At 37.4% G+C, this 24488-nt stretch overlaps 1 protein-coding gene across 11 annotated transcripts in view; it reads right to left on the bottom strand.

Moving 5' to 3' along the window:
• LOC126199364 (protein polybromo-1) overlaps positions 1–24488 on the bottom strand; it is a 355023-nt gene that overhangs the window by 5597 nt on the left and 324938 nt on the right. For 7 of the 11 annotated variants that reach the window (XM_049936255.1, XM_049936256.1, XM_049936254.1 and 4 more), the window contains 5 exons: positions 21854–21985; positions 21310–21432; positions 16873–17143; positions 15623–15773; positions 7288–7373 (listed from right to left, as the gene is read on the bottom strand). In XM_049936255.1, coding sequence (XP_049792212.1) covers positions 7288–7373; positions 15623–15773; positions 16873–17143; positions 21310–21432; positions 21854–21985 — 763 coding nt within the window. Of the gene's footprint in view, positions 1–7287; positions 7374–15167; positions 15230–15622; positions 15774–16872; positions 17144–21309; positions 21433–21853; positions 21986–24488 lie in introns of all 11 variants that reach the window. The other 4 variants (XM_049936258.1, XM_049936252.1, XM_049936253.1 and 1 more) reach the window with 3 other exon arrangements.

Consider the following 24488-nt stretch of genomic DNA (forward strand, 5'->3'; position numbering starts at 1 on the left):
ATGTCTAATTTAAAATAGTTTATTCCACAGACCAGTTCTATAATGATATAGAATTTTTTCGCTTCATACAAGTGAAAAATTTACAGAGTGTGTGTGTGTGTGTGTGTGTGTGTGTGTGTACACACACACACACACACACACACACACACAAATAAATAAATAAATATTGATCCAGTTAAGAAGAATAGACTTGGTGTTCATCTTCCTGACAGTTTTACGAGTATTTGTTAATTAGTTCCCAAGGCTTCATTTATATTGTTAGAGTGTTTTATCACTTTTCTGTTCACCTGTTTGCTAGGGTTTAAAATTTATGTTTTAAAGGCATTCTTGATAATATTTTTTCCAATAGTTACTCTATAAAACAGGTTCAGCCATGTACACTCCGCCAGATCATAATCAAACTGGATGGAAGTTTCAGTCTACGGTTATTTCCAGTTTGGCAATATTTTATTACCTTTCTAATTTCTCTGACAGGGTGGCAGTAAAATAGAACAGTTTGGCTGTCAGGCTCTTTCATATAGTATTTTCTACCTCAATTTCAGAAGTATTAATGCCAGAGTTATTCAGAGTTCAACTGTACAACTGTAGTATCATATTTGCTCTTCTTTTGTATATACACCTAGTTTTATTTTAATTATATGGATGAGAAGACCACACCTCTGGAAGGAAAAACTGAAGCATGCATGCACGCACATTCTGCCAATGCTGTGATGTAAAAAAAGGTAGAAGGTTTATGATGTAGTTTTTGCATCTACCTTCTACTCAACTTCTTAAGTGACTCCATGGCATATTCAACAGTGAATTTTTAGTTTATTTCTGCACTACTGCACAGTTTCGGCCTTCGCCATTTTCAAGCCCCATTTTTAATCATCAAAATAATGCAATCACAAATATTGCCCTACTGGATTGTTGTGAGTGATGTATATGAAGCATACCACTTAGCTTAGTACTTTTGAGTGCAGGTGTGATGACAAAAACTTTCCAATCATTTGTATGATGGCACATCACACGATTAAATTACATGCAATGGTTGAACACATGTTCATTCTTAAATACATAATCACTCTCATTATGAACACAATGCATAAATAAAATTGTCTTCTTGCAATACCGCTTGAAACAGTATCAACAATGTCTTGTTTTAATTTACCTCTATGTATTCCATACCCACAGAAATGGCTCTGAGCACTATGGGACTTTACATCTGAGGTCATCAGTCCCCTAGAACTTAGAACTACCTAAACCTAACTAACCTAAAGACATCACACACATCCATGTCAGAGGCAGGATTCGAACCTGCAACCGTAGCGGTCGCGCGGTTCCAGACTGAAGCGCTTAGAACCGCTCGGCCACCACGGCCGGCATTCCCACAGAATAAGCAAATTAAACACCATTTGCTAAATACAAATGCAGAAGTATAATAACTACTTGGAGTTTCTTGTCTTGTGCAAAACAGTAGCCCCAACGTCAACTGTTTGTAAAACTTTTCGTAAAACAAACAAATGACAGGTAGGCACTCCATGTCAATAGGTCTAATTTCAGAAAAATTTCTCACATGACAATCATCGATAATGATGATATTTGCTGGTACCATTCACACATGTTCACAGTGAACATTGGTAAAGTTTTATGTTCACCAATTTAATACACATCAAAAAAATTTTGCATTACCCCAGTTTCCAGAACTCCTGAAGATAGACGTTAACTGTGGATATTGTATCACAGACACAGTCCCTTCCACTGTTCAGAGATGTCACTAAACTCACCCAAAGATGTAAACAACCATGCATGAGCAGTGCATATTAGACAGAAGGGGTCTGACAGCCAATCATTTCTAGTCATTCCACCAGGAAGGAGCTGCACAGCTCGTGTTGCCTGTAGTTCAAATATGGCTAGATGGTCAATAATGTGGTTCGATCGCGTCCACATTGGCACTTTGTGCCGGAAAGAGCTCTCAGCAAAGGAAGTGTCCAGGTGTCTCGGAGTGAACCAAAGCAATGTTGTACGGACATGGAAGAGATACAGAGACAGACAGGAACAGTCGATGACATGACTCACTCAGGCCGCCCAAGGGTTACTGCAGCAATGGATGACCACTACTTACTTATTATGGCTTGGAGGAAACCTGACAGCAATGCCACCATGTTGAATAATGCTTTTCCTGCAGCCAGAGGATGTCCTGTTACGACAAACTGTGCGCAATAGGCTGCATGATGCGCAACTGCACTCCTGCCGAATGGACTTCTCAGGATTGGCATCATGTTCTCTTCACCAATGAGTGTTACAAATGCCTTCAACAAGATAATCGTCGAAGACGTGTTTGGAGGCAATCCGGTCAGGCTGAACGCCTTAGACCCACTGTCCAGTGAGTGCAGCAAGGTGGAGGTTCACTGATGGTTTGGGGAGACATTATGTGAGACCGACATATGCCGCTGGTGGTCATGGAAGGCACCGTAATGGCTGTATGATACGTGAATGTCATCCTCTGACCAATAGTGCAACCATATCGTCAACATATTGGAGAGGCATTCGTCTTCATGGATGACAATTCGTGCCCCCACTGTGCACATCTTGTGAATGACTTCCTTCAGGATAATGACATCACTCAACTAGAGTGGCCAGCATGTTCTCCAGACATGAACCCTAACGAACATGGCTGAGATAGATTGAAAAGGGCTGTTTATGGACGACGTGACCCACCACCCACTGAGGGATCTACACCGAATCGCCATTGAGGAGTGGGACAATCTGACCCAACAGTGCCTTGATGCCATGGCAAATACAGGCATTCATCAATGCAAGAGGACGTGCTACTGAGTGTTAGAGGTACTGGTGTGTACAGCAATCTGGACCACCACCTCTGAAGGTCTCACTGTATGCTGTTACAACATGCAATGAGTTGTTTTCATGAGAAATAAAACAGATGGAAATGATGTTTATGTTGACCCCCAGACCAATTTTCTGTACAGGAACTGGAACACTCGGAACCGAGGCGAAGCAGAACTTTTTTTGATGTGTGTGTGTGAAACATTCCACGTGGGAAAAATATATCTAAAAACAAAGATGATGTGACTTACCAAACGAAAGCGCTGGCAGGTTGATAGATACACAAACAAACAAACACAAACATACACACAAAATTCAAGCTTTCGCAACCAACGATTGCTTCATCAGGAAAGAGGGAAGGAGAGGGAAAGACGAAAGGATGTGGGTTTTAAGGGAGTGGGTAAGGAGTCATTCCAAGCGGAAAGACTTACCTTAGGGGGAAAAAAGGACAGGTATACACTCGCGCACACACACACACACATATATCCATCCGCACATACACCATACCAGGTGTATGTGCAGATGGATATGTGTGTGCGCGCGCGCGCGCGCGCGCGCGCGCGAGCGAGAGTGTATACCTGTCCTTTTTTCCCCCTAAGGTAAGTCTTTCCGCTTGGAATGACTCCTTACCCACTCCCTTAAAACCCACATCATTTCGTCTTTCCCTCTCCTTCCCTCTTTCCTGATGAAGCAACCGTTGGTTGCGAAAGCTGAATTTTGTGGGAATTTTGTGTGTATGTTTGTGTGTCTATCAACCTGCCATCGCTTTCGTTTGGTAAGTCACATCATCTTTGTTTTTAGATATATTTTTCCCACGTGGAATGTTTCCCTCTATTATATAGTCATTTGTTTGACCTCCATAACTCAGTTTTTCATAGTGCCCCTGAGCTTTCGGCAACTTTGCAACATAATATCCCTGCCAATATTTACCTAATGAATCAAAGCTAGCCAATCTAGCCCCACTTTTGCTCTCTCTTATGTGGAATAATTTAAGAAAGATACCATGAACAATTTTCATATAGATAATGTGAAGCAGTGTTGGACAGAAAAAAACTAATTGTGGGATAAATCTGAAACTTTGCATGTAGTAACATAGCACCACAAGGTCTTAAGACGATAAAATTTCATTATCCTATTGCTTTCCAATAGTTTACAAATTAAGGACAAAGTTGAAGATGTTTGTAAAAATGCCAAAAATGGATATTTTTAGCTCACTATTTTGTAAGAGATATTTTGAAAACGCTTTTCAAACATTTTCATTATAAAGAACATGTTCTAAACCATCTAAAAAACTAGATTTGGTTTCGCATTTGGGAGCATATAAGGCCCTAAAAAACAATGAGAAGGCAAAAGTGCTGTGAAAATACGCCCATATTCCACCAGAACTAAAATTCAACCTGAAGTTTTTTAATATGCTTAACATTTGTTTAGTAAAGTCTGGGGGTGCAAAATTAGATATCATAATTTGCATTCAGCTCTATAAAATTATTTACACACAAAATAAAAGTGTGTAAATAATCAAGCAATAAAGAAAGTGTTCTCTTTTTTTGTATGTGTAATAATCTGCGGTAATCACTTGAGTTTTTCAGCATGGCAGTTTGTAGAATGGAATTTAAAGAAAGTACACTACATCACTGAGAACAGTTTCCTCGACCAGAAGCTATAGCATCTACAATTGCTAGCTATTTCATACAGCATGATCCACAGGAAATTATTGTACATACGCAATGGATCTGTACTGATTGGGGCATTCTGGACACCAAGAAAATGACTGTAGATTAATTTATTGAAGAGGTAGGAACAAAAATTTGGAATCTGTCACGCCATCATTAAATAGCCAAATATCATCTTGAAGCCCTTAAATTTGATCTAAGGACAAGCTTATTATCCAAATGGGTTGTTCCGAAAATTATTCATTTATCGTTGAAGTCCACAGATTCCAATGGGAAAATAACCAAGCAAGATTATATTCATTTGTTATTTCTCCCCAAAATCAGAAGGTGGCATGTACGAGTTTTCATAGTTTCAGTGACTGTCTATGGAATGACACTATTACTGCTAGTGTTCATGTCAAGGAGCTAATCAAATATGCTTCTGCTCAGATTTCTCTCTTTCATTACTTCAGTAATGACTCCAGATGCGTCTCCCCCCACAAACTATGTGAGCACAAATGTGCTATACTTTAGATTGGAAACAATAATATCACATAAAGTGAAGACACACATTCAAAACGTTCATTAACAAGAATCCTTTTCCAAAAGATGTCAGGCAGATTTCTACGAACATTCACGAAAATTTTGACAATCTGACAATTGTGGGAATTTGAAGACAGTTTATAGAATGTGTGTTCAGCTGTTCTGCAATAATTTTAATACTATGATCTCCTTTGTCTTGGCTAATGAACCATTAAATTTTGAAGTTGATAACTATTTCAATACTGAAGTTATTTCAGTACAAAAACTTGTTGAAACATGTCATGCACAGTCACGACTAGTGTTGTTCTTTTGTGCACTTTTCCAAGCTGTTCTCACTCACTTCCTATTCATCAGAATATTTTGATAGTATCTTCCCACCAGAATATTACACAATTGTGAAACCTAACAAAGGATAAAAAACTGCACTATAAACTTCACAGCTGTTCCACAATTTTTTCTTACAGAAATCAATTTCAGTCCAACATTAGATCACCTTCGGGTGTCCAGCATCAAAGGGAAGAAACTAGATAACAAGTGGGTACAGTTATAATGCATCATCATTAAACGTACAGACATTACTTGTAAACCATGACATATTAATACAGGGGAGTAATTACAAAAGCAACTCAGATGGGCATTCTCATAGTTGCAATACCAATTGTAACTTATAGACTGTTCCATTGCCATTATTAGCCACCTAAGATAAACATTTATGTCCCGACAACGTCAGAGACAGTTGTGTGTGTCCAGTTATCACATTGTAAACTGAATTGGCCAGAGACTTTACAATGGAAGTCTTAAACATACCAAAAATATAAGGATTACTGATTTAGTCAAACTGTCTACATTTGAGAGATGCTAGAGGCAGTAGTTGTTACAGAGAGACGTGGAGGTCCACAAACAGTGTTACTGTGTTGCTGAATTGCTTTGTTGCATTTGTTTAACGATTGTTTTTTATTGTTCAGCGACCTTAAAACATAACTGGTCTGTTAGTGAACAAAAAGTAATGTGATCATTAGGAGCATTACTGGCATCTGTGATATACAGACAGTTTGACTAAATCAGTAATAATTATATATCTGAAATGTTTAAGACTTCCGCTGTAACATCCTTGGCCCATTCAGTTCAAAACACAATAACAGAATGCACACAACCATCTGTGATGATGTCGGGACATAAATGTTATCTTAGACAGCCAATAATAGTAACTGAACAGTCTACAAGTTACAACTGGTTTTGCAACTGTGTGAATGCATAGTTAAGCTGTTTTGTAACTATTCTCTTGTATTCAAATGTCATGGTAGACAGTAGTGTCTATACATATAGTTGTTATGTATTACAATTGTACACACTTATTATCAGGTTATCTTGTTTTGGTGTAGGAGACCCAAAGATGGTGTGATATCAGACCGAAATCTCTTGTCTTTGGTAAAAAATTGTGGTACAGTTGTGAACTTCATAATGCAAATCTTAACCTTCCTAAAAGCTGTTGAACACCACCCACAAAAATATTTATAACAAAAGATGATAGATTTAATATATGTACCATGCTCTAACGTTCCAAAACCAAAACCAACACCAGTTAGGTGCAAAAGGATCTTTCTAATGACAATGGCTTAAGAGTTTGCAGAACAATACTTTTTTTTTTTTTTTTTTTTTGCAAAAGTGGGCTAAAACACACATTTTTGTGTTTTTACAAAAGTTTTCAACTATTCCTTCAAATTGAAAACTATAGGACTGCAATAGGAGAACGCAATTTTATATATTTTAAGACACTGTGTTGTAAGTGGTAAAATGCAGTTTCAGGTAAACCACACACTTTCTTCTGGAGATATAAGAAGCTATACTTCACATTTTTTTCAACCAGATATCTCTGCCAACTTCGCTTTTAATTATCCATATGACAACTGATCACAAAATCTTTCTTTACTATTTCACTTAAGAAAGCACAAAAATTTTACAATGGTCTAGTTCTGTTTCCTTCAAGAAAATATTACCAGAGATGGGCTGTCTCAAAGTTGCTGACAACTCAGGGTACACTGCAGGAAGGTGTGCTATGGGGTCAAAAGCTGACTTTATCCCTGCAGTATTGATCACGAAACTTTACCGATGCTTATTGGGAACACATGCAAATGTTCACACAAAAATTCATTAAAACATATTATGGTTATGTGGCATACCCAGGTATACTAATGGTTAAGTTATCAAACAACACAATCATTCTTTCCCAATTAGAAATCACAAGTGAGACTGGTGTGCTACTCACAGATGCCATGCAGGGGAGCTTGTGGAGTGACAGGAGCTGGAGGTCGGCTGGGAGTCATCACAGGCCTCCTCGACGGCACAAAGTTCCTACACATAACACAACAGGAGGGGCTAGACTACACACACATAAGCAAGCATGCACCATGCCAACAAACAATCTACAGCTGGCTGTATGCATCCTTTGATGACATTGTCACTTTTTGCTGGTACTAATGACACTGTAACACTGGTCAATGCAAGCTGCATATTAAGTACAATGAAAGTGTTGTTCTGATTAAAAACAATAGTACAGATGTGTAAAATGTATTAACTATGCAATGACCAGTCATTAAAAACATTTTCCTAATAACTAAAGCAGCCTCAAAATATTGACAACAACACAAAGTCATGCAAGATGGACACACCTGTGCACGATATCTGGAAACACTGCAACATGAAGGGAATGAGAAAAACTGTTGTCATGCTGCAGGATGGCACAAGCACGAAATGTAAATCTACACATTGCAAAAGTATTGAACACAGACAGCTTTATTGTGAGAAAAAAATAAAAGACAACAAAAGATCAACTTGGCTAGTACCTGTTTATTTGCCGATTAATTTTTATGATTAAATTGTTCCACACATTTTTATCTGCAGATTAGTTAAGTCTGTAACTACCTTTATAAAGGCTGATTAAGGTCAGCAACTGTGTTTGCAACTATTATTAAAAAGATAAAATTCTCTCTGAATAGTTTTCCAGGCATTTCCAATAACATTCAAATTTTAATTGTGCATATCAGCCATAAAGGAGTAAAGAAAACATCCACAATAAATAGCAGTTTATAGGTGCAGGATATGCTTAAAATACCACGCATGGAACAGGCTCTAGTATCGTAGCACAACAAGTTCACTTTTTTTGAGTATGTTCGTGGCAAAGTTTATGGAAGCCAATTTCTTGACAAATGATTATGATGAAATAATGCACTACTATGGATCAAAAAACCAGACACTTCCATCAATGGCTGTCCATGAAAACTAGAGAGAACACAGTGATATGTGCTGTAGACAACAGGGGAATTAACTCAATCCACTCAGCTGTGCCTTACAGATGTCAGCTGAAACCATAATTATGCAGATTTAAGTGACCTCATAGTAACTGCTTGCAATTTGTCGATACAAAAGGAAATCTGCAAAGAACATGACTGTTTTGTCATAGCAATGTCTGTTGTTACAATTAAAAAAAGAAGTATTTAATACTGAAAACATTATAACATTGTGGCAGCTCTTTCAACACATTTCCAGAGTGTTCCATACATAATTTCTTACTCCACATTCAAGGTGACTTTTTCGATCTGAAGTGCCGATAGCACCAGCTTACATACCAGGTGCTATTTTCACCGTACTTAGCACAAGAGTGTCCCTCCCTCAAATTTCTACATACTTTAAGAAATGTAGACCTATCGCACTACAGGTGTCTGGTTCTACGATGATATGCTTACATTTACTCGTGCACATTTAACAGCTTCTATATGTACATACAATCCTATCTAATACAGTGTATCTATTATTATTTTTCATCAATTGTGAAGTGGCTTAGCAATAATGTTCATAGATACCTTGACACTTTTCTCAGCAATAATGCTTCATTACTTGGAAACCGATAATCTTGTTCAAGTTTCAACTACTAATTTAACAACTGCCAACAAAACACTACTGCAATTGTTGTGGATAATGTAAAACAGACGGAGGTTCATGTGACTATGTAGCTTAGTTGCATTTAATTTACATTTCTCATGTAATTAATTTTTTCAATTGCCATATTTTTAGATGTACAAAACCAACAGACTAATGTCACATATCAGCTCGTAAGCTATTGGAAAGTGTGCTGAGATCACATAAATTAACGTAAAACAAATGAAAAAAATTCGCTATCATTTCAAACACATCTAGACCAAATATTTTATTTAGAAACTCAATTTATACAAGGTTTCTCAGTTTATTAGACTTCAAATTAACTCATCTGTAGGCTAGTCAATTGTCTGGCCCCACATTTTTATTAGTAACATTCTGAACTTGACTTCCAGAACATGTCTCATTACAGTAATACACTATTCTAGACATTTGACATTTGTATTCCATATCTGTCTAGTGCTACCATCAGGTGAGAAACTGTCAGAACATGGACAAAAATACTACAGGCTTTGGAGTGGATGTATAGAAGGCGGAGAGTGATAAAAATGAGCGATGTGTAGTTATCTTGGCACAGTGCATATGTTCCATGAAAATCAGATCAAATCATCATCTTCTCAATTCTAAGAAGATCTGTAGTAACTAATTGTGTTTTCTTAAACATCGCAAACAGAACAAAGTCAGTCTGTTCAATAAATTCTGGAACTTTGTTACAAATGTTGTCTATGCTAATCTTTTATTTATTGTACATGGTCTCCTTCAAAATACTTTCCTCCACAATTGACGCACCCTTCCCAATACCGTTTACACTTTCAGAAGCAGTCTTGGTACACCTCTTGCTGTATCCAACAAAGTGCCATCCATGAATTTCTTTTATCTTGTCTATTGTTGCAAATCTTCGTTCTTTCAATACGGTTTTCAACTACTGAAATTAAAAAAAAAAAGTTTGCAGGGACCAGGTCTGGAGAGTACAGAGAATGAGGCAGCGCCATTTTTGTGCCATAGTCACGCACCAACAAGGATGAATGTGTGGGTGCATTTTCGTGATGCAAGAACCGTGAATTGTCTGAAAACTTCCCAATGGTACCATTCATTAACATTTTGTCCATGTGGCATGAATTCATGATGAACTAATCCTTCAAAGTCAAAGAAAACTATCAGCATGGCTTTGACCTTTGACCTGACCTGATGAGCTTTCATATCAGCGCACACTCTGCTGCAGAGTGAAAATCTCATTCTGGAAACATCCCCCAGGCTGTGGCTAATCCTGTCTCCGCAGTATCCTTTATTCCAGGAGTGCTAGTTCTGCAAGGTATGCGCCGCGCAGACACACACACACACACACACACACACACACACACACACACACACACAAGTCTAACACTGCCGCCCCCCCCCCCTCCCCGACACCCTTAAGAGCTTTTAACAAGCATTATTTCCTTTGTGTGAATGTAGACCTTAACCCATGTGTACTACTGATGAAAAACTATCAGGTCTCCAGCCTGACAGTGTTAACCCTTCTGGATCCAATGTCAGACTATGCCCAACATTGCGATTTTTCACTACAGCTTCGATGTCAGATGATGCCCAACATTTCATTAGTGTAAAATAAATATGAGTTGGGGAGAATTTGGTGAGTAGAAAAACGGGATTAGAAATGGTTAAAATACTGCTGTGTTTGACGAGTGTGACATTCATCATCAATTATCTCCTGTGTTCTCTTCATCTCAGTCTTCAGCTTCTAGGAAACATTCCTCAAGTCTGAACGATTAAAAAAAAATCAAGGACTTGGAAGTGTATTTCATTTATTAATGTAAGCTCACTTGTTGTCAGTATTTGAGCATCATGAGTGACTTTTTGTTACCACCAGCATATGCTTCTCAACCTCACTACAATATGCAAAACTCAGTACATATTTGTACTACTTAATGATGCAGCTACCGTATTTATTCGAAAGCTGCACCTGAAAAATGAGACTCAAAAATCAAGGAAAAAAATTTTCCCCGAATCTAAGCCGCACCTGAAATTTGAGACTCTAAATTTAAGGGGACAGAAAAGTTTTAGACCGCATCTCGAAATAGAAACAAAGTTGGTCCATTGTAACATGAGACACAATTAAGTTTTAGACCACACCTCCAAATAGAAACAAAGTTGGTCCATTGTAACATGAGACACAATTTAGGTCGAATGGATGAAGATACAGCTGCAGTAGTTTGGCTCAAGTCGTAAGCTTAGCAGTTAAGGTTTACCAGGTAGCCATTGTTATGGGTCAGGCACTCCATCCATAGTTATATGGGTACCCTTCCTTTTTCATGTGCTTTGTCTGGTTTGAATAGATTGCTTATTTTGCTTTGATCTGGTAAGTGCCGTTCTCTTTGTTATAGGTGTTTATGTCACTCTAAACTGAAAATGCATTATTGTACTGTGTCATGCATTGCTTATCGCATTCTGATATTGGGTTTTTACAACCTGTCGCCGCTTGCGGCATGGCTTGCTTTTGTGCACGCTACCGCTGCTTACAATTTAAAAGAGAGAGAGAGAGAGAGAGAGAGAGAGAGAGAGGAATTGTCTCATTAGCAAAACAATGGCAAGAGATTGCTATTTGTTGTTACTTACACTACTGCTTTCTTTGATAATGATCAACAAGAACCAAATAATGAACTGTGTATGATAGAAAATGTTCTGAACGTGAATTTAGTGAAAAATTTTCTCCGTTTGAAAATCTTTGCAGGCGCCTCTTTAGTACATTACATTCTGCACAGAAATTAGTCATATTATATTCAAAAATCTAGTCAGATGCCGTGCTTCATTTCTGACTGTATCACTATTCAGCCTAAGAATAATACGAATATAAACATGACATGATATGTATATTCTTCCGCATTTGCTGTTGTCTCACTCTAGTTTTGCAGTTTATTAGGCAGACAGGATTTAATTGAAATAGCAGCAAACACGAAAGAATACATGGCATAATGTTTACATTTGTATTATTTTTATGGTGAAGAGAATACTGCATGTGATTCACGATTCATAAAAGTTCCTATTAGCAACCATCTCTTGTCACAGGCAGGAAAAAATTCAGAATGTAGAGTTGGCCGTGTTGACATACATCCCAAACAGTTTTGCCAGTCGGATTTTCATAGTAGATTTTTAGTGATGACTTCAAATGCAGAGTGTGTTGTTGTTGTATTCAGTCCGTAGACTGGTTTGATGCAGCTCTCCATGCTTTTCTATCCTGTGCAATGCAGAGTAGCAACACTTATAAAATAAGAATGAAAATAACTTAGAAATTAAACGCTGACATTTAAAACAAAATTTTATTAGGTTTGTAAGACATCTTATACGAAATGTTTAAAATATCAGTCATGATTCTGAATCACTATCACTCGATTCTTTGTGGCTTATTTCTTCATACAGAGCATCGTCCTCCGTACCATCTAGTGCATTGGATATCGAACATTTTTTAAATGCCTGTTGCACAGTCTGATTTTGAACACACTTCCATGCATCATAAATCCACTGGCACACTTGCGACAAACTTGTGCGTTTTACATGTCCTGTTGGTGTCAGTTATCTGTCGCTTTTCGAAAGCCAGTCTGTGTACATGCGTTTAAGCTTGTACTTAATTGGTTTATCCAAACAGACGTCAAGTGTTTGCAGAATTGACGTCATTCCGCCAGGAATTGCTGCCAAGTCCATTCTGCTTTCCTCTAATTTTCGTTTAACTGCAGGTGTTGTATGGCCTGCGTATGCATGTAATACCAACAGACTCCGTAAACCAAGTGTTGCACTAGGACGACAATTCCACACACGCCTAATCCATTCCAACACCATGTCCTCCGAAAACCACCCAGTTTCGTTCGCTCGTACAATTACAGTTTTTGGAAACATTTTCGATTTCAGTAAAGTCTTGGACATCCGCTGTTTTTTACCCCGATGTAAGAACACATGTCTTTCTTACCTTTGGCATCAACCATATCATTTGATGGCACGTCAAAATATACGGGAGTTTGGTCACCATTTCCAATCTGACCAAGAAGGTATTGCTTTTCTGTGCGCCACCCAATTATGAAGCACTAAAATTCCACAAGTTTTTCTATAATTTTTCAGCAGCTTCTGTGCAACTGGAGTTCACCTCCGAAGTGAAAAACCCCAGCGCTTCATAAACAGATCAATCCAACTGTGACGAGCCTTAAAATTTTCGATTTTTTACTCTCTAGCAATTTCATGTGCCTCCATTTTTGAAATTTCGGCATTCATAGGCAGGAATTTCTGACGCTGTTCCTTAACAAATTCATTTAAAATCACTTCTAGTGTATGATATCGGCCACACTTTGGCTCACTAAATACTTTCCTGCTACTTGAACATTCAAATAATTTGTCTCTCTCTAGTCGCCATCGCCTGACGCTGCTCTCATCAATCCCGTATCGCAGACCTGCAGCACGATTAGAACTTTGTCCTGCAAAAGAAGTAACTCCCCTCTTGAATTTGGCACTATAATGAAAGCGCTTCATTATGGTTCACTAACACCAACAAACACTTCACAAAATTCCATGAAGCAATAGGTGCGTTACGTGAAATCTTAATGATCCCCAGCGTATCAACTCTTGCAACAATCCTAAAGTCTTGTGCATTGTTGGTATTTTTGTGTTGAGAAATTTATTTTTGTTGCTACGAATTTTTGAAAGGCTGATACATTTGAAGATGAACAATACGAAATTTCTATTTACTTCGTTGGATAATGTATGAAAATGCAGTGGTTGAAACTCGGGGTGGAGAAAAAAAGCTCGTCTTCTACCCCCGTTGTTTTTAAATATTGACACAGAGGTTTTGGCGCCAGTATTTATCTTTGTGCCTGCAAAGCATGCCTGTGTAGCACTACATATATTCGAGGGCAGAAGTTACCTACCGCTTCCTTTGCACTCGATTCTCAGCCGCAGGCAGTTCTTTTTTATTACTAAAACCGGAAAAAAAGTGTGGCTTAAATTCGAGTAAATACAGTATCATATGTTCTCACATTCTAACTGTAATTATTTAGTGTATATGATACAGAAATGGAGAACCACGCAGCAAATCGATCTGGAAAACTGCCTTAAAAATGCCCTTGTATCTACTCATTTAGCAGACTAATGAATGCTACATTGACAACTGCATTCAATCCAAGTTGGGCTCACCTTCTTGCCTCCTATCCTAAAAATGTACACAATTACACATGCAGTGTTTTGTTCTTTAGCATCGGCACTGCAAAACATTTTCCAATTGAAAGGTTCGCAGGAATGGAATATTACAATAGAACTGTAAAATTACTGTCACCTACCACTTTGTATACAATTTAAATTGCATATTCATGCTTTGAAAACATTAAAACACACGTTACTGTAATTCCTCGTAATAAGGAAAGGCAAAACTGTTATGGACTCCCAGTTTGTCAGAACATGCAAATGTGTGACTGTAATTGATTTTCACATGTTTTGTTAATTATGAGTTCTTTTCATCGGAAGTACACAACTGAAAACAATATCTGTACACAAACTAACAGCCTCTAAATTTAGAACAAATCATTTCCTTGTAACTGTGTGTTTCAGCATGGTATTTCAGAGAGCTTCTGCAAAGTTTGTAAAATTTGTAAAGGGGACTGACAAATTGAAGCTGTGACATTTGCTATGAGGAGTGCCCATACTTGGTAAAAACTGTCTGCAAAAGGCAATGACTTAGGTTCAAGTCCTAGACCAGTACACTTAATCTCCCCAGAAGTTTCAACCTCTGACTCAATCACACTTCATTTCCACAATTCACTAAAATAAGTTTTTCAAATTTTAGGGAAAAGATGAAATTTGAAAGAAACAAGGTATGCTCAAAAATGAATTTAAAATGTGGAGTCAAAGTTTCAAATTGTCACTTTACAGAACAAGTTTACTCAAATCTTGTGAAATTTTCAAACAAAAGAAAAGATAACGGCATTCGCTTTACACTAAACAGAAATAAAAGTTGTGCACTTGCATGAAACTTGGATGCTGAAAGCGGGTAACAGTTGCATTTCAATGACATCTCCTACACATATGCATTAGGATAAGCAAGCAATGGACTCATTTATATGCAGGTGAATATGATGGTGCACATTCTTTGCAGCCATAGTTCCACACAATGTTATTTCAAGCAAAAGGTTTAATACAGCTACACAACAAATTACAGAGACCAATAGCATGACCAACCAGTAGTGTCAGCAGTGGTAGCTGTTTGCGGTGGTGCAGATGTCCTCGAAAACATAAAGTTCCTGTAACAGCCATTGGGAATCACAGAAAGAACGGAGGCTCAGCCACTACTGAGTTGGATGTTATTCATAGTTTCTTGTCAAATGGTACACTAGTATATTTTTTGACCACATTCTGTATATTATAGATGCAACTTCATTTGTAAAGAAGAAAATAAAAAAGATACTGAGTCCTTATCAACCTTCACCTACCTTAAACAGCATTTAAATGCTTTGCAAAAGCATATGATCTATTCCTCATAGAAAGTACAAACATGGAGAAATAGAATCCTTTAAATTGTCTTAAATTTTAGTTCCCACATGTAACTGCTCCAACAATATTCGCTTCCAGTGAAAACAAACTATGACAGCAATGTAAGATATAAATGAACAATATAATGGCATATCAATACATACTTGCTACGTTCTTGAAGAGGAACAGCGCGGCCATTTCCTTTGAGCAAGTGAATCTCTTTCACATGCCTTGCCAAGCGCAAAACACTTGGAAATGGAGGCATTCCTTTCCTTAATCTCACACAACCTCGCCACTGACACTGATATTCGGTATCTGCAGATAAGACATGAAAATATAAAAGTAAAACAAATAAGTTAAAATCCAGACTAACCTTTAACAGTAATATTTATGTGATTCAGGAATTTACAAAAGGCTGAACTGTTGTACTAACTATGAGAATGAGTCAGTAAATGCATTGGATTGTTATCTGTCACAGAATTGTGATGGTGGTGATAGGACTACACGTAACTACCAGCAAAATGAGTGTTTCGAGTTTCATCAAGTTAACTGACTACTGAGGGGCTTTCACTAGAATTTGCCTTATTGAAACAATGAACTATAGCAGGATGTTTATAAGCTCCCTGACAACATAATAATTTAGTTGAAATTCTTAAGAAAATGTAACACACATGTGGAGAGAAAAACATAACTTGCAATTTTAGTCCTACATGCCACAAATAAATAAAGTTAAGTGTGATGATGCTTTGACTGGTCACTTCATCTCTATCAAACTTGCAGTGACTTATAAATGTGCTAATATAAAGTCCTGGGTGAAATATAAATAATGGAACGTGTAAAGCTAACAACTGAAAATACAATGATGGATTGAACGATTGAAGTGTAGATCAGATGTATACACCGCTACACTATCAGAACCTACAGCATTCACCAACATATGCTGGAAAAATGTAGTTGTTCAGGAAACCTTTCTCTCTTTTTTTATCTGTGCCAAGGCCACCAAAATTGTCAGGCTTCTTGGCCTCATTACATTTTGTAAAGGGGTCTGTTAACAAAAAAGTGTAACCCACTCACTTTGATCCTGTTGTAGATTTGTGTGGCAGGATTAAATGGTCAGAAGACCTATCACATCAGTGAAGCTTTTGAACATGCGGAAGGGGATTTGCCTCATCTAGACAGAACCCCCAGTACAAATGGCACTCCTCTAAGTGAATTCCAACATAAACTGGAGCAATGACATAAGATACTTGAGTTCTTACTTTGCATCTATTCATGCCATGGCACTTGGTAACAGATTCCCCATCCCTCCCTTCATATACATTTATGAGTTTCCAGCAGTACATTTACTTCCACACTATAACTGAAACAACTGAGAGAAGAATGTTATTACTAACAAACATGAAAATAAATCTACCTTGTGGTGCAGAAGCAAAATGGGCCTGCACATGACCTGAACTCTCATTAACACAATGGTCAATACAGTCTGTCTGATCCTCAAACTGCCAGTCACAGTTATCCCACAAGCATTCATAGATAGTATCTGGTCCTGCATTTCCACTGTTTCCTGTTCCTGCTGGAGTTGGTGAAGGGCAATTTTCACTTTCTAACTTTGCTGCAGTTTCTTCATTAACTTTTGCAGCTCTTTCTTCCCACACCTGCTTCTCCTGGGCTGGAAGATTACGCCACTGGAAAACAGTCACCAAATGGTTTCACACTATCAGACAAAATTAAAAACAGGTAATCAAAGTAATGCAGAGGAAACAGATTAAATTAAGTGATGTTAATGACTAAGGTAAGGAAACAATATTCTGGTAGTAGTTTATATGTTTTAATTAAGGTAATCAATTTTTGAAAATGGAAGTAATTGGATAGATACACAATCTACTCACCAAGCGGCATTAGGAGAACACACAAATAAAATGTATTACAGTTTTCTAGGTTTGAAGCCAGTGGCTCCTTCATATGTCAGAATGGTTGAAGGGGAAGGAAGTGGCATGAAGGAAAAGGACTGGTGAGATTTAAGAAAAGGGATAGAGTTTTCAGAAAACTATCACTTTTCCTAAATGTCATCATTCCTTCACCCTTCTTCCTTCCCCTTCAACCTTTCCACCAGAAGGAGCCACTGGCTCCAAAGCTAATAAACTATAATACATTTTATTTTTGTGTTCTCCTGCCACCACTTGTTGAGTAGATTTTTTATCAATCCAATTATTCTAATATACATATTTTGCTATTTGGGTAGCAAAATAACTGACAATGGCATAAGTAGGAGAATATAAAATCAAACTGGAAATACCTCAAAAACAAAAAACTTCCTGAAAAGAAAGGAGAAATAAACTGTAAGAAAACATAATAGTGTGCTTTTGGTGTTCTGTCAAGCTATTGTTTCCATTTTCTGCACAATATTTTGAAAACCAACCTGAGCATCTCCTTCAGGTATTGCAAGTTTTGCTGTTATGTACACTCCCTGCTTGGACTCCAACTCCCTGCTTGGACTCCAATCAAATATAAACTATTGTTGGCCTCAAGACTACTGAAGCCAGTCTGGCTTTAGTAGTCAGAGATTGTGGTCGTGTGTGTGTGTGTGTGTGTGTGTGTGTGTGTGAGAGAGAGAGAGAGAGAGAGAGAGAGAGAGAGAGAGAGAGAGATTGTGTACGTGTACGTGCATGTGTGTGTGTGTGTGTGTGTGTGTGTGTGTGTTGTCTATTTTCGACAAAGCTCTAGTTAGCCAAAAGCTCACTCTATAACAGTCTTTTTGTTGTGCCTGTCTGTGACTCAGCATCTCCGCTATATGGTGAATAATAACTACCTTTTTCATAATATAGTTACAACCATTTTCTATGGTGGAATTCTTAAACTTTTTACATCATGCCGCCCACCCCTTCTGGAATACATTAATTTGCCCCCCCCCCCCACTTTTTATTTCCTTCTTCAGCATTTCTCACACTTGGCACAAAAATGGCTCATGAGATCTATTTACTTCTCTCTGGCTATCAGTTAGACACTTACTAATTCAGACATTCCTTGCACATGTGAGTACCAGATTAGTGAAACTGCTGGATTATTGAGAGTATCTTACATTTAGTGCACACACGTAATGATTATACTTTGTTAAATCCAAAGAGACATTCATTTTCTCAAAAAACTTTGTCCTTGAGTGCGCACATATACAGTAGTATTATCACTATGAAACGTCCTAAATTTTTAGTTTGTGAAATGATGGCAAGCAATGGCAGTATGTACTCCAGGAAGATGTCTGCAACAATGCAAGGTATGTGTTACAGTTTGGTCATAAACGGTTGGCACATCCAACACTGTACATAGCAGCAATGTCTTTCCGCGATGAACTTCAGTTCAACTTCTATCTAATTTTGCATTTCTGGTTGAGGTCTAGTACAACGTGTTTTTATTTTAGAAGCCACGATTCTAAACCATAAAGAAAGCCACAATCTCAAACACATATAGCATTATTTAACATGGAAATGTAACTGTATAGATAAAAAAATCTACTCGCCAAACATCGGCAGAACACACTTTTGGCTACCTTACTACCTTTCAACTGAATTCAGAAACCTGACGAAATCGAGTGAACAGATGCAATGGCTGTGATTAACAATCAAATATTTTAATCATTGTTGCAAAGTAAGTGGTGGTCACATTGTCAAGTGGCTACTTGTCATTAGTGGTTGTTAAATGCTTCATAAGCAGTTAACCTTGAGGGGTTATCAGTGTTAGTTTTTCAGCCTTCCTGCTGACAGAATCTAGTGGTCTTGTGCAATAAGACAGCAAATTAATGATGGGTGCTTCGTAACTTGGTTCAAGGAGAAACAACCGGATGCTAGCAACATCTGCTCAATATAAGTCTTTTCTTACATAATAAGAAATTCAAACATTGCTGACATAATAAGAAATGCAAACATTGCTGGAGGTCCTTTTTATTACTGTCCCTGCATTACTCCTCTCCATTGCAGCACTTGTTTGATCTGCACATAGCAACCCCATTTAAAATTAACCAAGTTAAAATGTGTGCACTATACTTACTGTTTGTAAATCACTTTATTGCAGCACTACTTATTTCGGAACTGGCAGAAATTGAAGGACTTCAGGTTGTTAATGCTATGTGTCTGACCATGGCCACTAATAGTAGCAGCAATAATAATGATGATGATGATGATGATGATGATGCTGTGCAACACCATAGAAGCCCTTATGTAGTTACCACTGTGTCACGCTGTCAATTAATTCATTCATCTGTTACGAAGTGAGTAATGAAGCAATTTGTGGACTACTGCAGGTACTGTCTACAACTTAAAGAGACAACATTTTCTTGAGATATTTAGCATTTGTTACGTTATGTCTGACATTTATTATCAGTGATGTATGGAACAAAGCACTACACATGTGGACTATGGGAGGAATCTATAACCTCCACCGCATTAATGCCACTAACTGAGAAATTATTGATAACTTGTATAATCAGTATTACAGTCTTACAAAATTGTAACAATAGTAATGATCTTTTGTAAATGATTGATTTTGTTTCAGCCACGAAAATAAATGTAAGTGTTCTGCCAATAAAACGCAGTCTCTGATTCGACTTCCTGACAACATTCTCTGTGTGTTCTTTGCAATTTAAGTTGCTCATAATTGTAATTCCTAGGTATTTAGTGTAATTCATGGCCTTTAGATTTGACCGATTTATCATGTAACCGAAGTTTAAGAAGAGCTGTGGCGGATGGGGCTAAGAGATTAAAATTTTATCACAAATCAGTCTAATTATTATCTCAAATATTTCATGAAAAACATTTTCTTGTATTGTTCTGGGATAATTCATTGTGGCCTAAGTGCCAACTAAGAGCACTGGCTTAGAAGAGATAGATTGTTGCCTTGAAACTTAAACTGCTGATAATCTACCCTCTATACACTCACTATGCATAACCACTATGGATTGTGGGAGAGCAATTCCATATGGCTGCTGGCTGCCACCTCAGGGCGTCACTCAAAATTGCATACTCACTCTCTGTCATTGGGATACAGCTAGTAGGACAAGCTTCCTTCCTAACTCCTTTGGGGACCTAGGTCCAAAATGACAAAAGTTACATTTCTAAGGTGATCACCTACCAAGCTCACGTCACATCTAGTTGGCAAAGCAAACCAATCTCAGCATGCCCAACTGTACCCAATACAAAGTACAAGCCTCCTTGTGAAACATGAGAAAATCTTGAAAACATCATGAAATGGACAGATTGCTACTCGCCATATAGCAGAGGTGCTAAGTCACAACAGGCACAACAAAAATACTACTAAACATGTTATCTTTTGACCAGAAGCTTTTCTTCTGAAACAGATAACATACATTTACACATTCACACAAATACAGCTCACACACACATGACCACTGTCTCTGGCTGGCATCAGCAGCTAGAGACAGTTATCATGTGTGTGTGTGTGAGCTGCCTTTTCATGAATCTGTGTGTGTATGTTGTCTATTACAGAAGAAAGCTTTCAGGGCAAAATCTTGTGTGTTTAGTAGTCTTTTTGTTGTGCCTGTCTGCAAACCAGCATCTCCGCTATATGGTGAGTAGGAATCTAGCCTTTTCATAATATTGCCACTATTCCATCCTGCATTTTCCATTTTTAGAAACTTAATCTTATAACTTAAGTTCCCTAAAAATGACCAAACCTTGTGTATCTCGACCACACTCACTCTTCACTTACACGTCACCCCTTCAATCCAACACACTGTTAAACAACTGAGTAAAGAAATTATACAAAATAGAGAAACCAGCAAGTGTGCACTCATTATAATATTAAAAACCATCAAAATGCATCACAGCTCTAAATTACTTACCTCATTTCCAACTATTCGGCTGATCTCACCAAAACTTGAATCAGGATGATTTGCCTGGACTGCTCGCCGAACATCTCCCGAATAAAGGATGTAACCAGTCACCAGCTTCTTACCCTGGGATTTCTAGAATCAAACCATAAGGCTTCAGAAAAAGATGATATTTGTCTAAATGTCAATCACACAAATGTCTCTGACAAGAATGATGTGACAAATCTTCCCATAATAAGAAAAATGCTTCTAAATCAAAATCTGAGGCCTTCTCAGTGCAAATGTTATTTTTTTTTTTTTTTCATTGTTCACTTCTTTCTTCAAACTACATAAAGTTGTTATGATGAGGACAAAGTTAAATTCTATACCATAGCCATAAAAAACTGACTGCCAGAAATATGAAAACATAGAGAGAAAGCAACCAATCAATTACAATTTACAGAAAATAATTTTCAAATCACACAAAAATTTACTTAAAAATCTGATATTGAGCAGGAAAGGTTTCATGCATGCAGGTAATGGAACATCACCATTTGCCAAAGACACAGAAACTGACCTTCTTGGCAACTGGTGTTGCAGAGGGTGTGGTTGTATCTCCAGAGCCTACGGACGGTGGACCACCATCTAAAGAGTCCTCTGTCATCACCTCAGGGTCACCTGCAATCTTGGGCAGCAATGGCGATTGGTCCTAAGTGCAGCCAAACACTACCACTCATTCATCACATTGATCTCTCATACTGAACTTCCCAGGAACACCCATCACCAATCAAAATCAACAAAAAATAATCAAAACAAACAAAAAATTAAGTAACAAAAATATTTAAAAATCGAAAAAATGGCATGTAAATAATAAGAGGAAAAAATATGTCAAAAAATGTAAAATATGTGGGCAACAGAATAAAACAAAATACAGCAGTACATTTTTGTGATAAAACAGTAATGATGGGTAGCTGGTAGAGGGGAATGTAGGAGCACCCTGAGGCACTAAAAAAAATCTAACATAAGTTACCCAGCATAAGTGACCCATTACACACTGCAAGTGACATTCTAGTGTGAACTCATCATGATGGAAAATACTTTCATGATATTGAAGCAATGTGTGTGCCCTCTTTAAATACAAAGACACACATTACGCAGGTAAATGATGTAGATTAATGTGAGGCAACAATAAGGCATCAGGTGATGAAAGCATTTTGCTGAGATAAATCATGCAAATTTCATTGGTACATAGTGACTGAAACAGTCAACTTTATTCACTTTATCAGAAGTTTAATTATTTACTATAGCTTTCGATATGCTCAGAGCATGAGAAGACCGCAAGACAAACTATATTTAAGGTTGTGTCTAACATTTTGCTTCAGTCAGCAAAAGTGTGACATGACCTTAAATGACTGTTCTGTTTCACCAAATAGTGTTACAAAACTCACTGACCATTTAACATTTCAATTTACAGAATTCCAGTTAACTTAATTCAAATATATTTCTTGACCCTTTGTGCTCCATAATCTATTCACACAAGTCGTCAAGCTGGGCAGCAGTAGAGAAGAATACTGTGCACCAATTTGCTTTCATCGGTACTCTTGATGGAATGACGTGAAAAACAAGAATATAATTCTTTTCTGCACACCAAGGTGGTCATTTAGGTAACCTATCAGGAATATTAAGGGAAATCTGTTGCCTACAAAGCAGGATATTTCAGACTCGAATGAGAGGACTGCTGAAATGGTGTAAAATGCGTCCAGACAGTAGCAAAAATGATTCAGCAAGGTAGGGAACGGAAAAGAATGGCTTCAGCCGGGTATGCAACAAAAATCAGCAATAGCACGGAAAGGTTAAAGATAAAGAAAACACATAACATATTCTACATAAATATTGTCACAATATCACTTTTCAGGAAAATGAATGGCACACATTCAACTATAAGTAATGACTAGTTACTAATTTTTTACTAATTAAAAGTTGTTGCTTGTATCATATATTTTACTCTACTTAGTGAATTATACTTTCTCTCACGCATTGTAACTCAAATCTCTAAACCCTTTGCTATTGATTTTACATGTATTGTTCTTCCTACTTCATAGTATGATTTCTGCACACAAACAAATCATCTCTATTAATTCTGAAACCACCATAAATATTACTTCTAAGAGACCAAAAGTACATCTCCAGGGATCTCTAAGAGGTGACAGGTTAGTATTCAGGGCTGCCTATGCCATATCGTAATCATTTGTGGCTCTCAAGACCCGTATGCCAGGAAAATATTAGTTATGCTGTGAAACAAGTTATGATATTGTAGTATGTTTGGTAAAGTTTTCACGAGAGAACATTAATTCCATCTCTCACACCTAAAATCAAAATGCTTCATTCTGCTCAAGAAAAATTGACTGAGTTGCCACTACTCAAAGCAGTGGAGTTCTACCAGAACTACAGACTGCATGTTTCTTGAAACCAAATGTTCAAATCGCAATCCATCGGTAACTGGAGTACTTAAAAAAAGGGATAGTGGGTGAACGTTTCTTAACTAACACTCATTTTAATTTTATCATGAAGACTTACAACATACACCACCTTCAAAATACAATGTATCTCAAAGAAAAATTGCTAAGTAAGAAATATTTGTAGTTTCGTTGCTTTTATGCATGCACCCATATGGAAGCGTGATGGCAGAAACAAACTGTATCATCATCACCCACCACCTCCAGAACAGCAATAACAACAACAACAACAATAACAAAGTTGTCATCAACAGCATACAATTTATTTTAAAATTTCATCATGTCGGACTGCCACTGGGCCATTGGCCCTACATCTGTGATGTACCTAGCTCGTCAAAAGATTTCTTCCTAAAGCCAGTAAAGTTTTACTCTTTTTTGTGTAGCCAAAAAAAATTAAACATTTCTGCATTTGGTTACTGGTAGCCTTTACTTCTAAATCATTTACATTCTACCAGAGCTTTCCTTACTATATTTACACTGTAAGTATTGTTACATCGCAGAAACAGTCTTTAAGACATCTACTACAAACAACAGTATTTACACATTATGGTAGCTGTATTACAGATTACTCATGTGACATAATGACACTTTTACAGTGTGTCAATGAAGATAGGCATGTGGTGCAACACTAACCCAACATAATAAAATTTTAAAAATAAAACCTATGTAGCCAAAGTCAACTTCTAGTCACAAAAA

This window comes from Schistocerca nitens, chromosome 8, assembly GCF_023898315.1.
Source record: "Schistocerca nitens isolate TAMUIC-IGC-003100 chromosome 8, iqSchNite1.1, whole genome shotgun sequence".
Classification (NCBI taxonomy): Eukaryota; Metazoa; Arthropoda; class Insecta; order Orthoptera; family Acrididae; genus Schistocerca; species Schistocerca nitens.